Genomic DNA, 23,864 nt, shown 5'->3' with positions numbered 1-23,864 from the left:
CACTATGACAACTGCATGTTGATCCACAAAAAGATTAGGGATGTGAGAATCGATTCGGATACAAATCGATTTGTACCTGAATCTAGGTGATTTGGGTGATTGGGAGACAAAACGAATCACCCCTGTGGTCCATTGGCTAGATTCGGGTACAAATCGAATCATGGCTGATTCAATTCAAATTGGGTTTTGGATCTTTCCTATTAATTTCCCCAGATTCCCAGCTTTCATTTAAAAAAGAAAGCTAAGCTCTAGCCCTTATAGAAGTGGAGTTATGGAGCAAAATGTGTGGTCACTATTTTTCAAGTGTTTGGATTCTTTGGTGTATAATAACTTTCACTCGAATCCTTATGAGGATTCATTACACACCTTCAAATGAAAGCTGGGAATCTGGGGAAATTAATAGGACAGATCCAAAACCCGAATCGATTCAAATCGAATCAGCCACGATTCGATTTGTACCCGAATCTAGCCAATGGACCACAGGGGTGATTCGTTTTGTCTCCCAATCACCCAAATCACCTAGATTCAGGTACAAATCGATTTGTATCCGATAGCACCCTGATAACTGATAGCACCCTGCACCAAATCTCCTGATGATCTCTCCCAGCAGTTTCATGTAGATATTAAACTACATTGGAGACAATATGAAGCCCTGGGGAACACCATACCAAAGTTCAGATTTTGAAGAACAGCAGTTTCCAAGGGACACCATCTGGAACCTGCCCGAGAGGTAGGAGTGGAACCACTGCAAAGCAGTGCCTCCAACTCCCAACCCCCTCAGACACTCCAGAAGGATACTATGGTCGATAGTATCGAAGGCCACCGAGAGGTCCAGAAGGACCATCAGAGTCACACTTCCTCTGTCAATTGCCAATTGGAGATTATCCATCAGGCCGACCAAGGCAGTCTCCACCCCATAGCCAGCCCGAAAGCCAGTTTGAAATGGGTCAAGATAATCAGTTTCATTCAAGACTGTCTGGAGCTGGGAGGCCACAACCCTCTCAATTACCTTGCCCAGCCACGGAAGGTTGGAGACAGGCCTGTAGTTGTTCAAGTCCGAGGGATCCAGGGTAGGCTTCTTCAGAATAAGTCTAATAATTGCATCCTTAAGACAAGGAGGCATTCTACCTTCCCTCAGAGATGCATTTATAATCTCTACCAGGCCTTCTACAACAACCCCCCTGCCAGATAATATAAGCCATGTCGGACAAGGGTCAAGAGAACAGGTGGTAGGCCGCACCATTCCAATCAGCTTGTCCACATCCTCAGGAGTCACAAACTGGAACTGATCCAACCTAATCACACAAGAGGAGTCGCTGGACACCTCCACAACAGACACTGAGGTAATTGTGGAGACGGAGTCTAAATCGGCCCAAATAAGAGAGATTTTTTCCACAAATAATTCATTAAACACATCACAGCGGGTAAATTATGGTTCCAGATTCTGATTCAAGGGAGGAGGGGCACTCACTAGCTCTCTCACAACCCTGAACAACTCCGCTGGACGTGAACTTGTGGATGTAATATGGGCAGAAAAGAATCGCTTCTTTGCCGCACGTATCGCCTGAGCATAGGTCTTCAAATGAGCTCTATGTTGCAATCTGTCGGATTCAAGACCAGTCTTTCTCTACTTGTGTTCCAGTTGTCTACCTCACCGCTTCAGCCCCCGTAGTTCTTCCGTATACCACGGGGCCAATTTTGAAGCAGGTCGGAGAGGACGCTTAGGAGCAATCATGTATACTGTCCCAGTATACATGAGTTTGCTGTTCCAATTCTCCACCAGGACATCAACAGGATCACCAGCAGAGCCAACACTAAATCCCTCCAAGGCTTCTTGAAATCATATTGGATCCAATAACCTTCTCGGGCGGATCATCCTAATAGGCCCCTCACCCCTGTGAAGGTGCGAAGTGATTGTGAGTCCAACCTTAACCTTAACCAGATGGTGGTCCATCCACGACAATGGGGAAATCATAGGATTCCCCACTCACAGAACACCACCCTGATCAGAGTGAAAGACCAAATCAAGCATGTGACCTGCAATGTGCATTGGCCCCGAGACCACTTGGGATAGGCCCATAGTCATCATGGCCACTATGAACTCCTGAGCTGCCCTGGACAAATTGGTCCCAAAGTGAACATTGAAGTCCCCCAGCACCACAAGCTTGGGGGACTCCAACAGCAAATCCAAGACCAAGTCCAGGACTCTGTTGAGCAGCGGGGCGATTGGTACACCAACAGAAGTCCCAGTCTATCCCTGGTCCCCAGACTTAAGTACACACATTTGATATGCTCCGACACTCTAACAGAGATCCTGGTAAGGGAAAGATTATTCTTATAGACCACAGCCACTCCACCTCCCTGCCCACGGTCCCTCACCCGCTCCTCAACTGAGTAGCCTGGAGGAAGAAGCTGGGACCACACTGGGCCCCCAGCCTCCCCCAGCCAGGTCTCTGTAATACATACCAGGTCGGCACCTTCATCCAGAATCAAATCATGGATTGTTTCTGATTTGTTCTGGACTGACCTGGCATTACAGAGGAGCAAGGTGGGGTTCCAAGGATGATCGGCACTGCTCCCCAAGGTCAAAGAGCTGGCAGGACAGCCGGAAGAGGAAACAGCTATTAGATTTCCAAGTCCCCTTCCCCTGTAATGGCCCGCTGACCTGCCAACGTTACTTCTTTTGTTCCCCACCACGACTGGAATGGCCGCCCCACAGTCAATGGACACACCCCCTGTCTCCTCATCTCCAACGTGTTCAACGTCGAACGTGTTCAGTTTGACAGTTTGGGGTCGAACTGAACCATCCCCTGTTCAGTTCGACCCTGGACAGAACACCCTCTGACTGTTCAGGGGTTAAAGATTTTTTGCCTAACCCTCTTCGGGGGAGTTGGAGGAGGTGGGCAGGAGGCTCTGTGGAGGTTCCCCCGCCCCCTGCCAGCCTCCCTTGCGGCCCAAACTGGTCTGTTCAGCCGGCTCTTTCCCCCCTCCAGTGCGGTGGCCATTTTGGAGGCTGCCACGCCTGTGCAATTGGCCTCTGCATGGCCTGGGTAAAAAGGTCCGTGAACACCCCCCCGCCGGGCTGGACCAAACCAAACTGGCCTGGTCTGGTTTGAGACTCAAATCGAACCAGGCCAGTCGGTTCCATGCACACCCCTAGTTTAAGGTGCTCAAGTGTGTGAGGTATGCAGCTGGCTGGGAGTAGTTTGAAAAATCACCTAAATTGCTATTGGCGATAACCCGACTTAAATCCAATTATTCTCCATATCTGCAACATGCCATTTAATAATTTCTTTGGCAGCATCATGACCCAAAGCCAATAAATACTGCGGTGAGAAGCCATATCTGCCCAAATTGTCATAGAGGCTCTTGCACCAGGATGAGTGAAACTCATCTTTCAGAACCAAGGGGGCAAGGCCCTGGGGGCAGGCATATACTTTAAGCCAGTAGTTTTATGAAGCCATGCCTGTGTCTCAACCCTGGTCAACCCTGTTTCTAAATGCAAGACAGCATTCGATACACATCTGGGGATTTGAAAAATCCAGATTGCACCACTTCTAAGGGTTTAAAATTACAGTTGGGACAGATCTGAACCCCATACAACATTTGTGCCAGTATTTTAGCCTGATACACCCTAACCACCACTGGAATGTAATGTCTCCCATTAGTGGGAAAGAATTTGAGTACAGTAGATGCACTCCTCTGCGCACTTGCTGCCACATATTCACATTGTGGGCCCCATGAACCTTTTGCATGGGAAACTAGATCCAGGTACTTATAGGTCTTAACCTGCTCGACCCTGCACCCATTAATATGCCATTTATGTTCTTTTGGTCTCTTAGCAAATACCATGACCTTGGTCTTTTGTGTATTTATAACAAGCGACTCATCTTCACAGAGCTGTGTAAGTTTTCGTAGCAACCTCCTCATACCAACTACCATCCTTGATAGTATGGCTGCATCATTGCCATAAATCGTCATTGTCACAACCGCCCAGAGACAAAGATTTGGGGTGGTGTACAAATTTTATTAATAAATAATAAATAATAAAAATAAAATAATACCGAGATGGCTCTCTTAGCCACTTAGGCTAATGGATGTCAGGGTTGTCGAAGAGGGGGATTAGAAATTAATGTGAAAATTAAACAGAAAGGGAGCTAATATACATCCTTGCTTAACCCCCTTCTGCGTAGCAACAGGTTCTGACAAGTGGCCTTTATTATTACACTTTACTCTCAATGAGGTGTTTTCAAATAGCATACGGATGAGGAAGAGTAATTGTGGGTCTATGGAGGTATTGGCCATTTTGCTCCAGAGCTGAGATCTAGGGAACCACTCTCTGTTGTTAGGAATATATGCTTGGAGTTCATTTACAAACAAAGAAAAAAACCCACTCAGATTTAGCTGACATGGACAATAGATATGTGAAAGATCAACCTGGGAAACTTCACTGATTGTTGCAATTCTTTTGGCTTCCCTGTTCTTTGTTGCAATTCCCTCTTTCCATGTTTTAATTTATGCAATAAAATAAGGTCTGGAGAGAAGTATTGTAGCAGACCCATCAATGTGTATTGCGCTGCCATTATCTTTATATATCTTTATATATATTTCTCTAAGACATACCCATGACTAATCCCATGCGTGGCAACTCTCGTGAGAGTTCGGAGAGATGCCGGATAGCCATGGGTGGGAGGAATAAAATGGCGGTTGCAGTAGCTGCTGGTCAGCCAGCGGGGAGTGGGTGGGATGGTGCCAAAAATGACAATGGCAATGCCATGGGTGGAAGGAGGCGACGGGGACAGACGGGCAATGGGGATGGACAGACAATGGGCAGAGGGAAGAAGGTGGCGGCAACAGGCGGGCAGGGGAAAGAAGGAGATGGCAATGGGCAGGCGGGTGGGGGAAAGAAGGAGGTAGCAACGGGCAGGAGGGGGAAAGCAGGAGGTGGCAATGGGAGAACGGGGGGAAGAAGGAGGCAGCAATGGGCGGGCAGGGGGAAGAAGGTGGCGGCAATGGGTGGGTGGGCGACAAAATGGCAATAGCGGGGGGGATGGTGACAGGCAACAAACTAGAGGCACAGATGCTCTGCGCCCAACCTAGCTAGTATCAACTAATTCCCTCAAATTGGTCAGATTTGTTTCCAGAGGAGAAACCCCACAAACTCACTTAGAACTTCACTGTAGAAAACTCATGTAGATTTCTGAAGCAACATTAATGGATGGGAAAAGTCCTTTCTTATAGTTTTGACACTACCAATTAGAGCAAGGTGGAGAGAGTGATGTACAGTTAACCCCTGCTAACTGGACAAAGAGGCATCTTTTAATGTGGTGATTCTCTTTATTTAGCAGGGGGAGAGTAACTGGCCCCACCCTCAGCACAGTACTTCCAGTGACTGTTGTTGGTGTCTATCTTATGTTTCTTTTAGATTGTGAGTCCTTTGGGAACAGGGATCCATCTTATTTATTTATTATTTCTCTATGTAAACCACCCTGAGCCATTTTTGGAAGGGTGGTATAGAAATTGAATAAATAATAATGAAATAATACAGTTGGAGTTGATTGCAGTATAAACAAAACGTTAAAACAAACATTTTAAAAGCAGAAGAGCAAAGGTAATTCCGTATATATTCTGAAGTGTCAGAGCACAGCTGAATTTCATAGGCAGTGAAGAGAAGAAGCAATGTGGTCTATCTCAGGGTGATGATTCAGGGAGAGATCTGGGGGCTTATCAGGGTCTCTAGGCAAGACAATGTTCAATATAGTTTAGTATGGCCCTGCAAAAACCTGTTGGCACTGCTTGGAGAGCTGCAGACATTATCATCCAAATAACAATCTTCTGACAAGATTCTTTTGCCACTGCCACTCCCATTCAGTTTTTGTTATTCACCAGCTTCCAGAACAGGAGGTCAAGTGATCTCAGACACAGAGACTGTTCTCATGTGCAGCCTAACCCAGGCTAGGGAAGGCCAGTCTGGGTTAGGCTGCATGTGAGAGCTGCCGGGATCAGGCCCAAACCCAGTGGGGCAGTGCTGCCTAGCCCAGCTTTGTAGCCTAGCTTTGTAGCCCAGCTTTGTAGCCCAGCTGTTAGCTGAGGTTAAGGGAGCAAGAGATCCCTTAACCCCAGCTGCCTGCTCGTGTGCGACCTCGGGCTGCTTCCAGGCCAGCTACATCCAGAGACAGGTGCCTAGAGTGTCTGTCTCCCGCGGGAATCCCCGAGTGCCATTGTGGGATCTCTGGAAGTCAGGACATGCTCCCAGCAAGGTCAAGTGCCTATTTGGGGGAGAAGGTGAGTTAAACAGGCCTTCTCACTCACCCACCCGCCACCCTGCCCAGTCATGTGAACGACCTCTCAGTCCGTTTTTTAATTAGATACACTTGCAAGGAACTTTCAAGAGCTGATTTGGAAGCCAGATGTAGCAAGCAGCCCAAGCCACCTAGTTCTTTTGGCTTGTACCTCCTGTTGTGATACAAGAATTATCTGTGTCCTCCACATCAAAAGTCTTCTCTTTACAATGCTAACTTATACAAATATGTTTATGAGAAATGAAGACTACTCTTTCTAGCATATTACACTGGAAATCAGTGGCTGGCTGGCATACCTAAAGGCAACACAATGAAGAGTTATTCCTTATATTGCACTAGTTTTCCTGTCTAAGCACTCCATTGGTGTAGCTGGCCATCAGTCCAAGGTGAAAAAAAGGAGATGGCCACACACAGACAAAGAGCCACACACCTACTCATGCATGCATAACAAATTGTTTTCAGTCTTCTCTACCAGCAACAGCAATTGGGAAGACACTCCAAAATGATGCAAATAGTAAATTTTGGGTGATGTTACCCAGGACTGTCTTGGAGGTACTTTCCTCACTTTTACTGCTGCCATCTGCACCATCCTTTTAGTGACAGATTGGTCCAAGATGGTGTCATTCAAGAACAACTGCTCTAAGAACCTGCACACAATGTATATATCAGGGATCATCTTGCATCATTACAGGGGCACTCTTACCCCTGGACTTCAGGGCCAAAATCCAGGGCCTCCCTGCCCCCCCCCCCAATCCTCTTTAGTCTGTCCTGGGTGGTGTGGTTTGTGCCCTCAAGAACCTACCTGTTAAAAAATGCCTAACTTGCAGCAGGGGCGCGGGGCTCCAAAGGCCTATAGGTCCAGGCTCCAAAATTACCTAGGTGCACCTCTGCCATTATTCCATCTCATCTCCTCACCTCAGAAGCCACAACTGCTAATATCTAGCGCAGGCTTGCTCAACGTCGGCCCTCCTGCAGATGTTGGCCTACAACTCCCATAATCCCTGGTTATTGGCTACTGTGGCTGGGGATTATGGGAGTTGTAGTCCAAAAACAGTTCGGGGGGCAAAGTTGAGCAGGCCTGACCTAGAGCCACTGAGCTTAGTGCCCAAGAATAGCATATTTTGAACAAAATTTGCCAATCTTAGCCTTCAGAACACATTCATGATCCAGCCAGCCTTGAACTTGTACAATTGGAAGAACAAGGGGCAAAGATGTTCTGTCAAAGTCTAATAAGACAAAGGATCAGATACAGATTGAGGGTTGTCAGGGGTCATCTGAAAAGTTTACAGTTTTAAGGTTTCACCTAAAGCTCCCAAATACCTAGAGCCAGCTTCACCAGATCTTGGCACGCCCATGACTATGAATTATTTTTAAACTCTATGGTGCACAATTTCCTTGGACTGTACTTTGGCTTCTAACCATACACTTACCTATTATCCCTTATGAATAAATGCAACAAATGCAAGCAATCCTCAGGCAAAGAAGAAAGTTTTCCTCAAAGACTAGGGTGTCTAGTTACCCTTTTGCTCAAAGACAAGGGTATGCCAAACTGGTGCTGGTTTTTCTGTTTAGACCAGGAAATATTTCCTTTCCTTTTAAATATTGGCAGAAAAGATACTAGTAAGGCCAGCTTGGGATTTTTTTTTGCTGAGATGGATGCATTTTTTAACCTATATACTCTGTAATTTCAATCTAAAAACAAACTTAACCACTGGTGGAAACCACATTGTAGAGAGTTACTGGCCTTTGGGGACTGAACCTGGTGGCATCTTCTAACTCCCTAATCTTTTTTGTAACTCATTCATACTCTGTAACATTAAATTAAAAAATCAGAGCAAGTAATCGCTTACCGGAGGGCCACGGGGACCAATGATGGACATGCCAGCTTCTCCTGGGGCTCCCTGCAGTGAGAGAAAGGCAGAAAAATGTATGTGAAAAATAAGATTACAATAGGATGTGGAAATGGGTTAGAGCTGAATGTTAAAGAAAGAAAGAGAGAATTTGAATGCGATAAAGCTAAGCATCAAAGTGAACATTTAAAATTTAAAAAGTGAAGTGAACAACAACAGAGGCTGAATGGGAAGTGTGGCCAAGGAAATAATGAGTGGAAAAGCAAAGTTTATAAAGAGGATTAAAATCAACAATACATACACATACTCTTGAGAGATAATGATTAAAAACATGTTTCTTCCAGTTGAAACAGCAGGTCCCTTTGGCCTTTTCCAACTAAGACAGGGAGCCATTTTGAACCTATTCTGAAATAAGATCAAAGCACCACCCCTTGAGAGTGGAAAGTATAATCTCACCATGTAGCTACAAATATTATTTTCTGATGCCAGATTTGTCTCATTCCTAGTTATTCTCTGTTGGAAAGCTTTCTCCCCTAATCTGGGGGATTTAGTATAGCTAGGAGTTAAGCTACCATGTTTTGAAATTGACTCTGGGAATTACACAGTCCAGCCAGTGTATGTCTATGCGTGCACACATACACGTTGCTTGGGGATAAGATACTGTACGGAGTCTCTGGTTCTGACAGCATGAATTTTGCAGGGGTGGGAAGCTGTGATATTCTGAGCAAAATCAAATTAATTTTAATTACATCCTTCCTGTAATGAATTTGTGGGCAAATATGGATTAACAGCTGGGTCCTAGCTGTTGATTAAGACCTGGGGTCTTGTTCAGGATTTGCAGCTTCTGTAATCATTGAAGTAGCCACTTACTAATCCATGCTGTAGTGAATAATTAAGTCACACACCTCCTCTACACATTTTAACTACTTTGAAACAGGCTGGTAGCCATGGTTTCCCAAAAAGATTCTTAGGAATTGGAGCTTGTGATATGGATGAGAAATAAGAGTCTTCACACATAATGCCAAATCGGAGGCGAACAAGCCAGAGATTCCATTTCATGGTTGTCCAAATGTGAGAAACCGCTGTTTTGTCACAAAAGCAACCCAAGGTTTTTGAGCCTAAACTATAATCTGAACCTTCAGTTTGTAGTGAGTTTCATTGATCCAACCAGAGGTTTGAAGGTGGCATTGTGTCATCCAAATACTGCTGCCACTGTAACCTGGGTTTTGTGCTGTGACTGCTGCCAAAACCATAGAGAGGGTGGCTCAGACCAGCCCAGAGAAGCACGAGCTCTATGCCTGCCACACTTCCCACTGGTCGCTGCTTTAAGCACTTGCCCTTCCTCCAGTTGTCTCTGCACTCTTCTAGCCATTGCCCAGCAACAGGGATGCTGCATTGCCATATCCCAAGCTTCAAAGCATGTCAAAGGGGAAAGCTACATTGGGGGATGCCCACTTTCCCCCATTTGGCAATCTGCAGGAAAAGGGGATGGGATAATGAGGTGGGGACTTTGTGGAGAGGTCTCCACAAAGCAGCTTGATGAAGAAGCAAGTGATTTGCACAAGCACATGGAGTCCCTGTGGCACCATAAACCAGGCAACCTAGTTGTTTTCCAACAAAGATAATGCATGCCAGGGGAATGATACCTGGAGTCTGGATTGAAAAGCAGCCCCTGGAATTTTTGGGTGGCTCTGCTCTATTTTTTGTACTTTTTTTGAAGGAGAAGGGGGCCCAGCCCCTTCCCCTTGGATGCAAGCATGCAGTCTCTGGCATTATTTACGAGAAGAACCATCTGGAGATACAGGTGAAACTCGGAAAATTAGAATATCGTGCAAAAGTCCATTAATTTCAGTAATGCAAATTAAAAGGTGAAACTGATATATGAGACAGACGCATTACATGCAAAGCGAGATAAGTCAAGCCTTAATTTGTTATCATTGTGATGATCATGGCGTACAGCTCATGAAAACCCCAAATCCACAATCTCAGAAAATTAGAATATTACATGGAACCAAGAAGACAAGGATTGAAGAATAGAACAATATCGGACCTCTGAAAAGTATAAGCATGCTTATGTATTCAGTACTTGGTTTGGGCCCCTTTTGCAGCAATTACTGCCTCAATGCGGCGTGGCATGGATGCTATCAGCCTGTGGCACTGATGAGGTATTATGGAAGACCAGGATGCTTCATTAGCGGCCTTCAGCTCTTCTGCATTGTTTGGTCTCATGTCTCTCATCCTTCTCTTGGCAATGCCCCATAGATTCTCTATGGGGTCAGGTCAGGCGAGTTTGCTGGCCAATCAAGCACAGTACACTGTATACTTTTCAGAGGTCCGATATTGTTCTATTCTACAATCCTTGTCTTCTTGGTTCCATGTAATATTCTAATTTTCTGAGATTGTGGATTGGGGTTTTCATGAGCTGTACGCCATGATCATCACAATGATAACAAATTAAGGCTTGACTTATCTCGCTTTGCATGTAACGCGTCTGTCTCATATATCAGTTTCACCTTTTAATTTGCATTACTGAAATTAATGGACTTTTGCACGATATTCTAATTTTCCGAGTTTCACCTGTACACCGGGATGATGTTTCTGGAGCTGTATTGCTAATAATGTGTGACAATGTCCCTTCTCCCAAGGACCACTCTCTCAAGAGAGTGGCAGGCTGTACAGACATGCATGCAGGCTGGAGTAGCAGTGTGCCCGAACCGGTCCGGCGGCCATTCCAAAGAATGGCCGAACTGCCAGACCGGTCCGGCCCTGCCTGGTTCGGGTCCGGGTGGGGGGTATGCCTTTAAGGGCGGGAGGGCTTGCTTAGCCCTCCCGCCTCCTTGCCCCCGCCAGCGCCCGTATTGAACAGTATAGGGGCGCTGGAAACCAGCCGCCCCCCCCCGCCGCCACCGCGGCGGCGAAATAACCCCCAAAGCCAGCCAGCCAGCCAGCCCTCCCTCCCTCCCAGCTAGCTGCCCGCCCACCCGCTCGCTCACCCGCTCGCTCACTGCATAAGAAACGAGAGGAGCTCCGGCACAGACCTCCTCTTGTTCAGAAGGCCTCCTGCAGAATGGCGGCTTGCGCGCGCGCGCATGCGCGCACCACAAAGCACGCCGTTCTCCGGAGGCCCGGTCTACCCGCCGGGAAAGGGCCGGGTAGACCGGGCCTCCGATCGCTGAGTAGACCGGGCCTCCGATCGCCGGAGGTCCGGTTTACCCAGCGATCGGAGGCCCGGTCTACCCGCCAGGAAAGGGCCGGGTAGACCGGGCCTCCGATCGCTGGGTAGACCGGGCCTCCGGGGATCGGAGGCCCGGTCTACTCAGCGATCGGAGGCCCGGTCTACCCGGCCCTTTCCCGGCGGGTAGACCGGGCCTCTGGAGAACGGCGTGCTTTGCGGTGCGCGCATGCGCGCGCGCGCAAGCCGCCATTCTGCAGGAGGCCTTCCGAACGAGAGGAGCTCTGTGCCGGAGCTCCTCTCGTTTCTTATGCAGTGAGCGAGCGGGTGAGCGAGCGAGCGGGTGGGTGGGTGGGTGGGCAGGCAGCTAGCTGGGAGGGAGGGAGGGCTGGCTGGCTGGCTGGCTTTGGGGGTTATTTCGCCGCGGCGGCGGGGGGGGGGGCTGGTTTCCAGCGCCCCTATACTGTTCAATACGGGCGCTGGCGGGGGCAAGGAGGCGGGAGGGCTAAGCAAGCCCTCCCCGCCCTAGAAACAAGGCCCCCCTTCGGTGCCGGTCCGGACTTCTCCGGACCGTGCACATCACTAGGCTGGAGGGCTGTCGCTTACCCATCCCCGTTGCTAGATTGAGGCAAGCCTCAGAGAAGAGTACCACACCAACATCTTTGAACATTGCGGCGACTGGCAGACAGCAGGAGTGAAAGTGCTCACCATGGTGGTCTGGTGTTCCCTGGGCACATATGCATGTTGATTTTTGCCCAGTATGGCCACGCGGCTTGCCAGGGATCACTGAAAATAAGAGCTCCCCTCACCCGTGATTCCCCACAGCAGCCGATCTGCATACGTCCCAGTTCCTGCCTGGGAATTTGGAATGTGTACTAGGAGCCATCACCGATCTTGCAAGACTGAGCCCCAGGGGTGTAACTACCATTAGGCAAGGGGAGGCAGCTGCCTGGGGGCCCCCACGCCTTGAGGGGCCCCCCAGAGGCAAGTCACATGTGAAGTGAGTGTGTGTGTATCAGCGAGGGGCCCATTTTAAAATTTTGTCTCTAGGCCCACTCCAGCCTCGTTACGCCCCTGCTGAGCCCAGAGGGAAACGGCCGGACACATGAAGTGGCCTGGACTCCATGGGAGTCTGTAGGGATTGAGTATAGAAGGGAAGGTGAGAAGTGGGAGTTCTATTTTTAAACAGATATACTGGGGTACCACATCAGCAGGGCCCCCTATGGTTGGATGGCTAAACCCATGAGGGTACAGTAACTCATAGAGCCTCTGGTCTTCCCCAGTGGACTGGCCCTCTCATGAAAGGGTTATTCCCAGCCAACAAGCCAACGTGGGGGCAGGTGTTTGTGGGGGGTTCTTGGACTGCTTTGACTGGATCTCCCATCACAAGAGCATCCTTTGTCACAGTGGTCCCCAGGATCCTTTGTCTGCCCTCATATACATATTCCCTCATAGGAAGTCATCATGATCCCTTCCTGAAGTAATAGAAAAATAGTTCCCCTCTCCGTCCCCCATTACCAATAATTGTTCTTGTGAGAGGCTGTTTGCCTGTGAGGCTCTTGCAAGGGCAGCAGTGCAAGTGGTGTGAGGGAAAGGGTTTTAATGCCATTTAAAAGGGTTTAAATGCCTTTCCCCTGCCGAGGATAGGTGGTCCATGCAGAAAAGTCACAACTGCGCTGGGCACGACCCCTTGAAGATCATGGCCAATGGCTGATGAACTGGTGATGTGCTGATACCTTGCCTGCAGTCTGGCAATGCGAGTGCTATGGAGCTTTCTGGGATGTGGTCTCGGTGGACCAGGAAGAGGGAGGAGGTCCTCTGCCCTGAAACTGGAGGTTGCCCAACCCAGGCTGGAAGATAGTCTGTGTGACGACGATTCCCGGATTCAACAATTAACCTCAGGTTCATCAACCTGATTTAGTGGTTTCATGCTGTTTCTAAAAGGGCCTTAGTCTTTTCACAATAGTTAGCAGCATCCTTGGGTTGGGAGCTATATCAGTTGCTTTGAAAGTGATTTAAATTTGTGGAGTAGGTTCCTTCTTGCATGGAAGCTGTTGCAGCATGGCTCCTTTTCATTTTGCTTGGGTCATATGAGACGTTACAGGTCATGAGGGGGGAGCCCTTCTTGAATCTTTCTTGCACCAGCTTTGTTTCCAGGAGACCGTTTCCTTCTTACACTACTTTGAGGAAATGTGAGAAGGGGTCCAGTGGCTTCTAATTGGGTACTACAAACAACTTATTTCTGGGTGAACACTCTCTGATATATGAAACTTCAGCAGAAAGCAACTACTCAACACATTCGCTAACTGACTTGCTTTGTAAGGTATATATTAGGTTTCTGGCTCATTTCCTGACTTAGCTTCCTGTTTTCCAGCTCATCTCCAAACTCTGATACCCAACAAAGAGCCTCTTGCTATATCCCTACCATTGTTTCCTTCAATTTATTTTAGAATTTTAAGGGAAGATCGTAGCCTTGACATCGCCACTCTTCCTGATGTATATCTAGTTTGCATACCCCCAAAGGATTTCTCTTTTAGTTGAAGCTACCTACACACTTCATGCAGTTAGTTAAATTCTGTAGGTTTCTGTGGAGTGAAAGGGCATGCATCCAGGAATGAAACTGAAATGTCAGTATAGATTTGGAACGTCTCCTCATGATAGTTTTGAAAGCACAGCTACTGGAGAGCTTGGGATGTTAGCTGAATAGCATAGAAATTAATATTCATATATGGACAAACAACATGGTTCTGCTTTGGAAAAAAGTTTGATAGATCTGATGAACTTCTGAGGAAAATTCTGGAATCTGCTTTGGTCATTTTAGGAGTCCTGATTTCACTGACGAATTTACTATAATCTGGTGGACTCCAGTGGCTCCTGAGACGAAAGGGACCTCATAGTGCTTGTACGTTGGTCTCCTGCACCATCCATCATGTGATAATTGTGCTACTGTGGCAAAGGGGGCCTTATCTGTAGCTTCCTTGAAACCTTCTGAACCCATAGCAGAACCTGCCAAATTCTGCTAAGCCCCTAGGTCTATTCTGAGTGCCAATGCACCACTGACTATGGGCAGACTTGCAAAATTTACCACCAAATTTCTATTTCCCCCCAATAATTTAGCAGCCCCTTAATTCTGGGGGTGGGGGGAACCCTGTTGTTTTGAAGGTTGTACAATTAATATGGGCTGTTTATTTTTTGTGATACGGTTGGCAATAGAATTAGTTCTGTGAAGGAATGAGGCCTACAACTCCGGTTTTTGTATATAAGACTTCTGTATTGCAATTCTTTTGCTTACTCCCTATGTTAAAAAGCTGAGCAGGGGTCAAAAGTTCACAGCTCCTGATCTACAGTTTGGTTTTGGAGAGGAAAGTATACTGGTTTGATTTGGGAGGGAAGAGAGGATTTGATTTGATTGGGTATGTTTTAAAATAATGGAGGAAACTTGAGTTGTGTTGATTGGTTTGTTTTGAAAAAAATGGAGGGGAAAAGAGAATATAACGAGGCTGCCTCATTGGTTGGGTAGGGTAAAATCGAGTTTGCAATGTGGAGTATATGTGTTTTGAATTATTATAGCAATGGAATATTTGTATGGCCAATATGAACCGTGCAGATTGGTAAGCGGGAAGTCAACATTTACTTAATTAAATCTAATTGGATTGTTAAGGTATTTTAAAAAGCAATAAAATTTTAAAATGCGAAAAAAAGAAATCCTTAAATGGAACTTAAATTTACATTTAGGAAGTCGCCTGATGGTATAATACTAGAATAAGAACAAATTTCTTAAATAATTTCCAATAATCAAATATTGCACATGATTTTAGATACTCAAGTCTATGGCTCACATTCTCAAAGGAGCCTTAATCTCTGTAGGTTAATAGTGTACACTGCTTCACATAACAGTCACTTACAAGCACAATTTTTGTATACTAGCATAATAATGGAGAAATCAAACAGAAATGCTTTGTCATCCAAATCACATATTGCTATTGTTTTGGTTCAAGAATTCATTCAATAGTAGCAGGATCCTAACATGTAGCATAATGGTATCCAACACGTAAATATACTATGTTATAGCATGATCAAATGCAAAAATGTCCATTGGCATAAAAAAGGCTGTTGGCAAATTTCAGAAGATGTCCAGGGGTGGGGGCTGACTTTGCCATTAGGTGATTAAGACAGCATTTTGCAGGGAGAATATTTTTGTCTGCAAATCTGGATGGGCTGTACTTCTCACAGAATCACTGTGGTTCATAGTGTTGTTGAGCTACGCTTTCCAATTATGTTCTCCCCCACCCCCAGCTCAGTGTGGCTGGTTAACTCACAGTTTGATGGGCCATTTGTTGTTCCAAGTATTGATTGATTGAATGACTGATTAAGTGCCATCAAGTCGGTGTCGACTCTTAGCGAACCCATAGTAGAGATGGGCCTGGACCAGTCCGGAGGCCATTCTAAAGGCCTCCAGACCGGTCCGGACCTGGGCGGTCCGGTTTGTGTGGGGGGTGCCTTTAAGAGCGGGGGGAGGGTTTACTTACCCCTCCCGCCGCTTTACCGCTCTGGCGCCGTAATTTCAGAAGTAATTGGGGCGGCAGGATACCTCCCTGCTGCCCCTTCCCCACTGTCGCCATTAAAAACTCCCAGAAGTCCTTTGCGCACGTGCACGTTGTGTGCGCATGCGCACGTCTCGGTGACGTGTGCGCGTGCAAAGGACTCCTGGGAGTTTTTAATAGTGACAGCGGGGAAGGGGCGGCAGGGAGGTAGCGTACTGCAGCGTAACCAGCGTAGTGCAGGTTATTGATGTTTCTTCCTCCAACTTTAAAACCACGCTCATCTTCTTCCAATCCAACTTCTGTTCAGCATATAAGTTGAATAAAGGAGAAAGTATACAGCCTTGTCTTACTCCTTTGCCGATCTGCAACCAATCTGTTTCATCATGTTCCATCTGGACTGTGGCTTCCTGTCCTGTGTATAGGTTTCTCATGAGAACAATGAGATGTTCTGGGATGCCCATTTTCCTAAGGATATTCCACAACTAGACATGGTCGATGCAATCGAAGGCTTTTCTGTAGTCAATAAAGCACATATTGACTTCTTTCTGGCATTCTTTGGCTTTCTCAATGATCCAATGTGCATCAGGAATGATGTCTCTTGTTCCTTGGCCTTTGCTGAAACCAGCTTGAACATCCGACATTTCCCTTTCACATAGGGCTCTAACCTGCATTGGATGATCCTGAGCATTATTTTGCTAGCATGTGAAATTAAGGATGTTGTGTGATGGTTTGCACAATCTGTTAAGTCTCTTTTCTTTGGTATGGGTTTGCAGACTGGTCTCTTCTAATCTGTTAGCCACTGTGTCATTCTCCAAATTTGCTGGCATGGTTTGGTTAGAGCCTTGACTGATTCTTCTTCTGTTGCCTGCCATATTTCTTTAGCTGTTCCATCAATTCCTGTAGCCTTCTGACTTAGTAATGACCAGAGTGTTGATCTAACTTCATCTTCCTGTACTAGAGGTTCTTGCAAGTAGGGGATATCTTCTAGTGTATCTTGGATGTTGACATCCCTGCTGTACAGATTTTCAATATACTCCTTCCATCTCTGTTTGATCTTCTCTCAACCAGTTACTTTCTGTCCTTTGGCATCCCTTAACATACCAATTTGAGGTTGGAACCTCCCTCTGAGTTCAGAGATCTTTTGAAAACTTGCCTTGTTTTTCTGTGTCTATTTCCATCCTCAAGGTATTTACAGATGTCATTGTAGTACTGCTCCTTGTCTCTTCTAAAAGCTTTCTTAAATTTCCTATTAAGTTCCTTCCTGAGGTCTTTACTTTTCTTGTCTTTGGCTTCTCTCCTCTTCTTGGCAATTTCCAACATCTGTTCTGACACCCATTTTGCCTTCTTTTGTTTTTTGGCCTTTGGCAGTCTCTTTTCACATCCATCTTTAACAACTTCTTTTATTTCATTCCACAGTTCCTCTAGTTCCCTATCAATGAGATTCAGAACTTCAAAGAGGTTCCTGATGTTCTCCTTGAAAATAGTGGGTACATTCTCAAGATCGTAACATGGAAGCTGGATAGCTTTGTTTTTCTGCTTTAGCTTGACTTGGAACTTGCATGAACAGTTCATGATCTGTTCCACAGTTGGCTCCGGCCATGTCTTTGCTGTTATAACTGAGCTCCTCCACCTCCTTGCACCAATAATGTCATCAATTTGATTTCTGTGTACTCCATCTGGTGATGTCCATATGTATAGGTGCCGCTTTGGTTGTTTGAAGAATGTGTTAGCAATGAAGAGATCACTGGCTTGTCAGAAACTAATAAGTTGTTCTCCTGCTTCGTTTCTGTTTCCTAGGTCATATAGTCCGACTGTGTTTTCCCCTTACCTTTTCTAACTTTGGCATTCCAGTCTCCAACCACCAGCATCACATCTTGTTTGCATGCTCTGGCAATTTCAGACTGAACTTGAGCATAAAACTCATCAACTTCCTCTTCTTCTGCATCAGTTGTTGAGGCATAGACTTGAAGAACCGTCATGTTAAAGGGTTGTCCACAAAATCTAATTGATATTAGTTGGTCACTGACTGCATTGTACCCAAGTACTGTCATTGATATATCCTTCCTGACCATGAAAGCAACACTGTTTCTTCTTTGGTTTCCATGTCCTGAGTAGTAAACGGTATGATTTTCTGACTGAAAGTGTCCCATTCCAGTCCATTTTAATTCACTGGTGCCCAAGATGTCAATCTGTAGTCGATTCATTTCATCTTTCACTGTGTCAAGCTTTCCCATATTCACGCATCTTATGTTCCACATTCCCACTGCAATTCTGTCTTTGCAGCTTCATTTTCTTTTCACGCACGGCAACATCAGCTGCTAGACATCCAGATGGCTTTAGTCTAGCCACATCATAAACTCTCTGAGAGATCCTTAGCTCTTCCTCAGGAGCATGTTGAATACCATCTGACCTGAAGGCCCCGTCATCCGGCACTACATCAACAATCATTCCATTTTGTCTATCCATGTGGGTAAAATACAGGAGTGGTTTACCATTGCCTTCTCCCACGCAGTATGAAATGATGCCTTTGTTGTTGTCACTGAAGTGATCATCTGCCTCCAGCACCTTCCTATATCACTGCTGCCCAATATAGGTGCCTGCTTGCTTTAGCTGAGCAGCTGGGGTGATTTCTGTGCTTTGGGTGACCCTACTGAGAGTATACCTCCCCACATACTTTGCCCATCCCTCCCAGGAACACCCACCCCCCATCATGATGAGGCCGCATAGCAGGACTTGTGGGGGTTCCAAGTATACAGACTAACATTTACAATTGCTTGTCCAGATGAAGCTGGAAAATTGATATGGTTTTTGTATGAGACCCATAATAGTTGCCCAGAAGGTTGGAGACAAGCTGGTTTTGGGGGGATTCCATAATGTCTATGATGCTGTGAATCCAAGTCTGCCTGTGGGCTTGCCTTAGGGCCCCTGTAATATCTACTCAGTTTGTGTATTTTTAAATAAACTGGTTTGTAATATAGAAACACCACAAATCTCCAGTGGTTTTTTTCTCAAAATAAAACTAATTATGTAAAGGCTGCTTTAGATTTCTCACTGCTTGGGCCACTATGAAAAATTATATTTTTACTGCTCATTAATAACAGGGAATTAACAAAGGATGGTGGGCTTGATGCCCCCAGAGTGCAAGAAGAAACAATCAACAAAGAAAAACAGTGTAAGAGGATGAACACGAAACCCAATGCAGCTAGAGTTATGATATTTTAATGTGGCAAATTATGGACAGTCCCTGTACTGTACATCAATGGGGCAAGATAAACATATGAAAAACCTAAGGGACCAATGTAATACCCAGTAGGCCAGCATAGGGGGCAAGGGGGACATACACATTAATATGTTTAAAATAAATGCCATAATGTTCAAGGTGCGGCTTTGGTTAAAGTTTTTATACTGACTGCCTTGAATGACCTGAAGGAAACAAAAGCCTGTGTTGATAAGCTGCTTTGCTCTTCTGCTCCACAATCCATCGTTTTATTTTGTTTATCTTCTTCACAGCAGGTTGACAGGCTTTCTAAATAATAAATGCTTTGGGTTTTTTTCCTTAGAAAAGAAAGGGAACTCACAGGAAACATGCTTCCTCTGCTGAGATGCCGTAGCAACAGAAAGCAGAGTGCTGCTGACAGACATGCAAAATTCTCGTGGCACTTGAAAGGCACCAGTTTTCAAGAGGGCAAAATGAAATAAAGGATTTTGTATTTCCATTTCAAAATGCTTCAGGCTACTGCATACCTCAACCTAAATGGATGTAATGCTTTTTCTTAATACAAGCAAAAGAAAAACCCACCACAGATTAAAGTAAATGTATGAGGCTATGTTTGTCCCCTCCCACCTGTGTTCTTCAGTGATTTTTATGAGGACTTTTCCTCAGATAATACAGGAGTTTAACCAAGGTCTGCTATCAGGAAATAATGGACTAGGCCCAGCAGACAGCATCTGGATGGGGCTGTCCAGGCCACAGCTGGTGCAGTTAACCACATTTCCACATGCATGTTTCCTGGACACACTAAGCACAGCTGTCAGCAATGAAATAGAAAATAGTTCCAAAAAACACCAGTAAGATCCAGCTGCAAATGTTGAATTTGCCTGACCGCCCCTATAAATAAGTTCTAGCAATGTTAGTATAAATCAGAGTAAACAAATAAAAAATAGAACTTTTCCACAGAGTGAACCCCCACCTATTTCTTATTTGCATTTATTAATTTGTGTAAAGCATGCACTTCTAAAATTGGCCTTTGACTCAAACTGGGGATGAGCTTTCTTTTGTACTTTTAAATCCATCAAATAAGGAGAAACTAGGATTGCCAACTCTTAAACTATTCTTGGAGATTTCCCCCCTAATACTTTTTCACAATATCAAGCCATTAGAATCTCCAGGATTGTTTTAAATAGTCACGATGAAATTGATGCCAATTCTTGGAGACTCCAGGACAATTTGGAGGGTTGGTAACCCTAGCAGGAAACCTCTTCTTGTAGTTTTAAAAAATTCAACCACATGGCAAACCTACTTTTCAGGGCAAAGCCCCACGGTATAACAATGTGTCCCATTTAACCAACAATGATAGCGTTTTAAAAGGAAGTGGACAGACAAGCTCAGAATAAAATGATGAGCTGGAAAGAGCTGACTCACCTTCTCTCCATGTTTCCCCTTTAGTCCCTGGGCCACCATTTACACCAGTCGCAGCCACATGCAAGAGGGTGGAGGGGGAGAGAAAGAGAGAGAGACAAACACAGGAGTCAATGCTAAGGCACACTAAGCCCCCAAACACCACAAATGCACAGACAGACACAACGAACAGTCTTTCTAGACAAACAGTTAACCACAAGAAAAAAACTGTCCCTGGAATGGAATTGCATGACTGAATGCAATTCTCCTTTCCCCAAAATTCTTTTACATAGAAAACTAGCATGTCAGGGAGAAAGGTTCATATTCTTAGCCCTCTCCTTATTATTCTAGTTTTACATTTAAGGAGAGTGGGGGTGGGAGAGAGGAGGGGCACTCAATCATGCAACCTGCAGTCTGTAGTAGCACAGTCTAGGGACAGTTTTGCCCTGGGATCATCAATAGAGAAGCCAAGGAAGGTGGCAGCTGCAGCTGAAGCTCTCGAGTTTTAACCACAGCATGTTAGCAGTAAGCTCACAGGGTTAGCTAGGCTGGCCTAGATCGGAGTTCACATGTCAGTAATGCAGAAGCAGAAATAGATCTGATAACAAGGATCCTTACACCCATCACTGGCTGGCATGATTTGACTGATGGCTTTGCTTTAACTAGGAAGTTTCATTCTAACCAGTGCCTTAATAGCTAAAACAAAGACATCCCTTTTACATACTTGCAAGGCAGTAAGATAAAGACATACCTGGAAGGTGCTTTACTAATTTAAAGCAATAAAATAGGTGGAAACCACATTTTCAAGAAAGAACTTGCGACCACTGTATTGAAGCCAATTACTGCTGAGCATTTAGTCTCATGCCAGTGATATACAAAGAGGCTTGTATGAAAGACACCAATTTCTAGAGGCTTGTGAAGAATTATGCTTTTTGTTGCAGAAGCACTTAGCAAAACAGTCAGTCACAAGAAGAAACCTCTGACATTTCAAGGGAAGCCCCCCAAAAGTGTCAAGACTAGCTGAATTTGTCAAGGATGGCTCCTGCACACCCTTCAGTTGTCACCAGTTGTCACGTACAGCAAAACTTAAAGTGAGTATGGAGGTTTCTCTTCAGATAACAAATCCCTTTCTTATTCTGAAGGAGGAAAACTGTTGAACAGTCTGCCAAGAAGAAAATGCTGAAGCTCTGTGGCTCCCTCATTAAGGCGCTTTCCAGATTGGACCCTGCAACAGGGTCACGGTGTATCTCTGAAGTGTGCTTCCACACTTCCTGTGTTGTGACAACGCGGTCCCTACACTGACAGCAGGGTGCTGTTCACATTCCCAATGCCTTGTTTCGGATTTAAATGCTGCAATTTATTGATAAAACATTGTTTGTCCAGCGTAAAAAGGTTGGGTTTTTTTTGGGTTGCTCATTTTCATGAGACTGCTCTCCCTTCTGGGCACTTTGCTATTTACATTTTGACTGTGATTTGCCTGAACGGAAGCATTTTGCTGCTGTTGAGTGGCTAACCTAGAAAGTGCCCAGGCAGGTAGTCCAGTTCTATTTCTGAAAGGGAAGGAATTTGAAAGTAAATCTTTTGGTGTTATGAAGTATTGCCCTCCCAAGTGCTGGTGGGCAAATGTTAGGGGAATGTCCTGACAACTCCCAAGCTTTATAGAAACACTCTAGAAGTTCAGATAACCTCAATAAGACTTAACAAAATAAATGTGCCATAGCCTACTCTGTAAGAGTTGCACAAAACTGAAGAGCCCTGCTTCTTAACAGTAACTCTTGAAGTTTTAGGACTGGATGAAAAGGAGCTGGGACTGAGTACCAGTGCTCCCCCTCCTCAACAAAAAACAAACTCAGAAAACAGAAAAAATAAAAATAAAACTTGCACATGAAGTAAGACCCAAGTTAGAACAGGGACTTCTGGTTTTGTTGCTATCTTGTTTTTTCATCATACTCAGCTACAGGTTCAAGTAATACATGCACACCAGGAATAGAATTGTCTTATATAAACAGCTTTGGAGAGACACGTTGACAAAAGGTTGAATAGAAATGTTTTAAATAAATAAGGCACAATTCTTAATTAGTCAATAAGAACTTTTTCTATTGTCATTTTAAGACTGAAAGAGACTGAAAGAGACTGCAGGCTCAGACTGGATAAATGATCCAGCTTCCCCCCACCGCCCCGAGAATTATGATCCATGTGTGGGATGCACAGCTTGTGCGCCCACATGATCTGCACTCAGAGGCGTAGCAAGGTTGGAGTGAGCCAAGAGACAAGATTTTAGAATGTGCCCCCCCTCACTGGAGCTCAGCTCATGAAGTAAATAAATCTTTAATGAGGCTGAATAGTGGTAACAAAAAGCATAGTGAAATTTATTTATTTATACATCTATATCTATATCTATATCTCCTATGTGCCACAATAGGACATCATCCTACATTATTTTTAAAAAGGTTTTGTAAATTGTGGACGATGCAAGTCATTCAATGGTACTAGAGAAAGACACGGTGTTCTGGAAGCTCCAGGTCTTAACACTCACTTCAGTTTCGGAGGATGAATACAAATGAAGGGAGCCTGGGCGGGTGCGTGGCTGGGAAAGTCAGTCATGTGACTTGCCTTTGGGCCCCCACAAGGCAGTGGGCCCCCAGACAACTGTCTCCGCTTGCCCTATTATAGTTACATCCCTGTCTGCACTGCTCCTGACAGCGTGGCATTCTGGAGGCCAGGAAATGCAGTCCAGCCTCCAAATATCCCTAAATGCATGGTGCCTCAAGGGATTTCCCCTCAAGCTGGGTGCTCTAGGCACCTGGCTCTGTGTCTGCTCCAGGGGCGGAGCCAACATTGGACAAATGGGTTCAAAGAACCCACACCGCTGCCAATCAAGGGCCTCGCCTCATGGTCCCAGACACACACCCTGCATCTGACATCAGATGTGGGGAGCATGATTTTAAAGACAGGGAGAGCCGCTCCAATCTAACTTCCAAACAAGGCCGTGCGGCCCCGTTTGGGAGTGAAATTGGCCAGCACTGAGTTCTCAGTGCGGCTCCTGGCCATGCTGCAAACGCAGCACTGGCTGATTTCTCTCCCAAATGGTGCTGCATGGCCCCGTTTGGGAGTTAGACTGGAGCGGCTCTCCCTGTCTTTAAAAGGCAGGGAGAGTCACTCGGGCCATGCTGTGAATGCAGTGCTGGCTGATTGAGCTCCTAAACGGGGCCCCGGGGCCCCATTTGGAAGCAAAACCACGTCCCTGCATCTGATGTCAGAAGCAGGGGGTGGGCCTAGGGGTCACAGTGGAGGCAGCACCTGGGCCGCCGCTGGCCTCCCCACGCAACAAGTCTGCTCAAGCTGCCTGAAGCCTGCACAGACACACAACTGGGGACC

At 45.7% G+C, this 23,864-nt stretch overlaps 1 protein-coding gene across 11 annotated transcripts in view; it reads right to left on the bottom strand.

Moving 5' to 3' along the window:
* Positions 1–23,864, bottom strand: part of COL13A1 (collagen type XIII alpha 1 chain) — a 184,874-nt gene that overhangs the window by 150,659 nt on the left and 10,351 nt on the right. For all 11 annotated transcript variants that reach the window (XM_053304228.1, XM_053304224.1, XM_053304226.1 and 8 more), the window contains exons 2-3: positions 20,511–20,537; positions 8,153–8,203 (exon numbers count right to left, since the gene is read on the bottom strand). In XM_053304228.1, the coding sequence (XP_053160203.1) occupies positions 8,153–8,203; positions 20,511–20,537 (78 nt within the window). The remainder of the gene's footprint in view (positions 1–8,152; positions 8,204–20,510; positions 20,538–23,864) is intronic.

The sequence above is a fragment of the Hemicordylus capensis genome, chromosome 3 (genome assembly GCF_027244095.1).
Source record: "Hemicordylus capensis ecotype Gifberg chromosome 3, rHemCap1.1.pri, whole genome shotgun sequence".
Classification (NCBI taxonomy): domain Eukaryota; kingdom Metazoa; phylum Chordata; class Lepidosauria; order Squamata; family Cordylidae; genus Hemicordylus; species Hemicordylus capensis.
This window is presented reverse-complemented; position numbering and strand designations above follow the sequence as displayed.